We start from the raw sequence: 5,044 nt of genomic DNA on the forward strand, positions 1-5,044 counted from the left end.
CTTATAAAATGTACATTCCTTCCCTTAAATAAGCCCCCTCCCTTACACTCACGTGATACCATACAGTAAACCCTAGTGGACCCCCCGAGGTGCATATGCCTCATTATTAGTTTTTCTTGGATTTGGGGGTGCATATGCCTCATTATTAGATATTGTAATAAACATGAATATCAAGGCTAAAGTACACTAAAGGCCCCTACAAGGTTTTAATAGGACTACCTACAATACCACGTGTATGTCTTGATTATGGTGGATGTATGCCTTCATCAACCACTATTAAAAAGATGTTTGTATGAGCTTCTGAGGTGTTTCCTATTGTATATGGATTATGATCAACAAATTGGTGTTTATCAATGCGGATTTTGAGCTATAGTCTCATGTGTGATGGGCTATCGTCCCAAGTGTATGAGTCTACTCTTGTCGTGACAGTTCTATGAGATGTATCAAATGTATTGTAAAATGTCTACTTGGTTGAACATATGAGATGGAATGATTGGGATTCACCTCTATTTTTCTCATCTTATTCTTTCTTTCTTCGAAATCACTTCACTTTCTTCTCATTCCATCCTTGAATCTACCTACACCCTTTAGTCTCATACCCTTGTTTGCAGTACAGTAGACCTTCAACCATACATGCTGCAACATTGCTATATGCATTGCTAAATGACAAGGCGGTTATACTAGTGCTCTTACTAGTGATTAATGAGAGAGTGAGGATGGGGATGGGGAGGGTGGGTAGGTGGGTGTGGTGATGAAGAAGAAGAAGAAGACAAAGAGATTGATAGACAAACATAGAGGTAGGAATACGTTTGAAAGGCATCAATGTACTAATATGGGTAAAATTTCTTACAATCCTCCGAGTGTCTTAACACTCCTTATCGTCCAAGACTTACAAGCGTATGTTTAGTGAACACTTAGATGAGACTGATGGTAGTGGCCGGCGCAGAGATTGCAGGTTGGTGGGTCGGGGGGCCAGGACGACTCCAGCAACGGCGAGAATGCCTCCACGTCTTCCGCATGGGACGGCGAAGCGAGGGGGTGGCACCGGATGAGGGGCCTGTCGGGCTTGTCGAGCTGGGAGTGGAGGACGGCAACCACGAGGAGGGAGGCGGCCAGCACGTGCCAAGGCCCGTATAGCCAGAGCATCACCGGCACCGCGCAGACCAGCGCCCTCTCCCCTATCGTCCTATACACTGACGCGAACACCATCTCCCTCTCGAACACCTCCCCCTTCATCGAGGGCGATATCACCTCCTCCTCTCCTTCACTACACGGCATCCATAAGTACGTACTCGCTCTCACATAGAACGTCGTAGACCGCACATTGCAGAATGCTGCCACCACAAACCATGGCATGAGGCTCGCTAGCTTCACCTTGAGGGGCAACCCACTTCTCTGCCCTAGTAGAATTACCACCCTCCTCACCTCCTCATAGCGCTCTGCCTTCTCATAGGTGCTCAGTACTCCACCCATCATCATGCTCAGTGTCACGCTCAATCCTGCGAGTGCAGATGATGTCATGATGGAGTTCCTCATGGTCTGGACAACAAATATGCCGTTTTTAATGCCATCCTGCAAAGCAGAGAAACAACTTTCATAGTTCTCCAGGACAGCTTTGAAAGGACATTGAGCATATAAATGGGTAGATATTGAGAATAGCAAATGCCTTATCAAACCTTCATAGTAGCTCGAACCCAAGCCCTGAGAACGACATGGTTGATTCCAATTGCCGTGTCATAGGGAGCCCTCCACACCTTATAAGCCAATATCGTATGGTAAAACAAGAGTATGAGTATACCCATGGAGACCAAAATGGCATCCAACTTCCCATCTTGCCACATGATAACCTTATAGTAGGTATTTGCAAGTAAATCACGTATGGGACGCTGCTGCAAGGAGTATTGTGGGGTGGACGGAGGAGGAGGAGGAGGAAGAAGAAGAAGAAGAAGAAGAAGAAGAAGAAGAAGAAGCAGCAGCAGCTAAGCATAAGAAGAACAAAGAATGAGCAAAGCTCTGACTTAGTAGCATTGGAGTGGAGCAGGACATGACTATCACGATAGGATACATAGGCGAACAACTCAAAGGACTAAGCACAAATTTAGGTTGTGCAATGTTTTGGCTCAAAGATAAACTACAGTTTGTGTTCAAATCATAAACCTAAAAGCTTGAAAAATGCAAGTTATAAAATCTTGAGTAATGCAACTTAGAAATGCCTCAAGCATTAGGTATTCTTTTGCACTTACTTCATTTCCTATTTTGCACACTTGTCTTAATATTAAACTAATGTGTTATATTGTAGTCATATAGGGAATGTGTATGTGCGTGCACGTGCACATGCATGTGTGTGTGTACATGTACACATGCATGTGTGCCCGCACATGCACGCATGTGTTCCTTTAATATAGTTGCTGTGCACATTTACAAGCACTTGTGAGTGGGAGTTTTTTAAAGCTACATATGCACCTTTAGTGCTCACTATTTTGAGATTCTCTTACCAATGGGACATCCTCACTTATTCATTTAACAATATGATATGATTGATCTACTAGTGGCATATACCTTTTGAAAGAATTCCAAGAAAGTGAAAAAGTTGTAAAGAATATTGAGTATTGTGCATGTCTTCATGACTATCACTCAATAGAAACAAAGAGTACATCGATGACATTCTACTCTTTCACTTAAAGAAATAGAAGCTCAAATACTCCTGATGGTGTCACCTTTAGATAGCACTAGACCAACATAAGGTGATGTTATCACAAGGGCCTACCTTAATGCATGGTTCACCTTGTTATGGAAGTGCTTCCTAAAGTAAATAAAAAGAAGGATGGATGCACAAATACAATTATCATTTTGGTTTACACTATGCTTCACAATGCACATAAGGTAAGTCTCAAAGCTTAGGGTAATGTGTGGGATTCACTTATCTTTTTGGCAATCACAGGACAAGCTTACAAGATCAACATTACTCTATGTCAAATTGTGTTGACCACTTCATTTATAGTATGTTCGACACAATTTATTTCACTTTTGAAAAGCATTTAACGATACAAGAAAAGCATCACCAATAGATAAACAAGAGCTAATGATTGGTTACATTCTTATCATATAAGAAGAGAGATATAAAGCGTATAGAATATCATGTGAATATAGACACATTGTGTTTAACATAGGTAAGTATTAGTAAGAGGAGGTCTTGGAAAACTAATGAATGAAAAAGTAGGTGAACAATAAAGCAAAAGGAAATATCTATGTATAAGAGCATTCAATGGTGATGAGACCTTAAATATGAGCAATGCTAATAAGACTTTACAAGTAAGAGAGTGACCAATATGCAACTAGTCTACAAAATCTATATACGTTAGATTGACCAAAAAAATCATAGGAAAACAGAAAACCATGGATCAAAAAAACATAATAAATGTTGATTCTCTCACAACCAACCCAATATTGCCACATTAACATTTAAAGGACCATTCATGTTCACCATAATGATGCTTCAATAAGAGGCACATTATGCCTATATTTTTGCCTTTTTATATGCCTCAAAAGAGGAAAGTTTTGAGTAAAAAATGAGCAACATTTGCAAGATATATAATGGGATGTGGCAATAATGTCAATGAAAGGTACCCCAAGAATATACAAATCACAATAGTAAAGTGAAACAATAGTATGTGATAGTTAACTATTTGATGGTAGTGAAATCCTTTAACAAGATGGTAAGGTGATGGTTTGGATTATGCCAAAGAAGAATTAGTGAAGTTGATTAACATAAAGGCTAATATGATAAAGACCCCTAAAAGTGACAAGGGTTCAATTGTCAAAATCAAGAAAGGGATATCAAATCAAGAATATTGCAAGCAAATGAATTATAGCCACAAAAAATGTGACAACATGATTGAGGTGGCAAAGAATCAAGTAAACATGGTTGAGCTATGAGCTACATAATGTAGAAATAGAGGACAATTAATAAGATTGTTAAAAAACTGATATAGTAATCAGACAAGCATCGCAAAGTTAAATTTAGAAGAGTTGTGCTTATCCACTCATAGATTTGTATTGCATTAATTAGTCGATTACTTTTTGAAAGTAACAATACAAATAGACTCTCATGAGAACACAAAAAACAAGGCAAACCACCATAAGACAATCTATGTTCTAACCCCAACATGGAACATAATCATGAAAAGAAGAACAGAGAGAATGAGATAGCACATAGATACCTTGATTCCTATTTTCTACCATAGATTTATATATTTTTTACAACTATTCATCATGTTTACAACAATATTTCTCATAAGGTGAAAGGAAAACATCACATAGAATCCAAATCCATCAAAGAATTTTCTTCAAAGGAATGACATGTCTTCATACTTGCTCTCTCTCACAAAATCTATACAATAGCATTATGATGAATCCTCATTCTGTGGTTTTGGAGACACCATCAAGAGGCATCCTTTTCATTTAAGAGACAATAAAGAACCACAATAATTCTTCATGTTTCTTCTCACTATAGTGTCACTTCCATGTTTACTCCACCTTCAAGTAGTTCACTACAAAAAACGAACACAATAAAACTTTCAAGGCTAAAGTGTTCTCTAGAAATGTATCAACATTGACTTAAAACACACAATTTAGTACACTTTCTAGGCTCACAAAATGTAGATGTACAATTATAAATCGTATGTCTATGCAATATACAATGTAAAAAGATTGCATACGATATGTGAAAACAATTTCCACTATATCTTAGATTTGTGTAAATATGGTAGAAATAAGGTTACAAGTGCTATAGCTTACATTGTAAAAGGAAAAAATAGTCTTTATGATGCATTTACAAGAAGCCACAAAAATATTAGGTTAGGGTAAGAGATACACTAGGGAATTGGTAGAAGTGCACCAGGGGGGATCAGTGAAGTCCATGGAAAAGAAACCAATGGTGGAATACCACTAGTGCACTATTTATTTACATGGGGAGAAAATATTGGAGGAGGTCCTCCATCTTTAAGGATAGAGGCACTAAAGGTTGAATAGGAATAGGATGGAT

General features: G+C 38.4%; 1 protein-coding gene across 1 annotated transcript; it reads right to left on the reverse strand.

The window, feature by feature from the left end:
* Positions 1–792: 792 nt before the first annotated feature.
* Positions 793–2,204, reverse strand: LOC148041674 (uncharacterized). Its single transcript, XM_087681166.1, has 2 exons — positions 1,677–2,204; positions 793–1,572 (listed from the first exon to the last, which is right to left on the reverse strand). Exons 1-2 carry the CDS (start codon positions 1,839–1,841, stop codon positions 904–906), a joined length of 834 nt encoding a protein of 277 aa, XP_087537292.1. The 5' UTR covers positions 1,842–2,204; the 3' UTR covers positions 793–903.
* Positions 2,205–5,044: the final 2,840 nt, after the last annotated feature.

The sequence above is a fragment of the Lygodium microphyllum genome, chromosome 1 (genome assembly GCF_053477565.2).
Source record: "Lygodium microphyllum isolate KBCC chromosome 1, Lygodium_microphyllum_v1.1.10, whole genome shotgun sequence".
Taxonomy (NCBI): domain Eukaryota; kingdom Viridiplantae; phylum Streptophyta; class Polypodiopsida; order Schizaeales; family Lygodiaceae; genus Lygodium; species Lygodium microphyllum.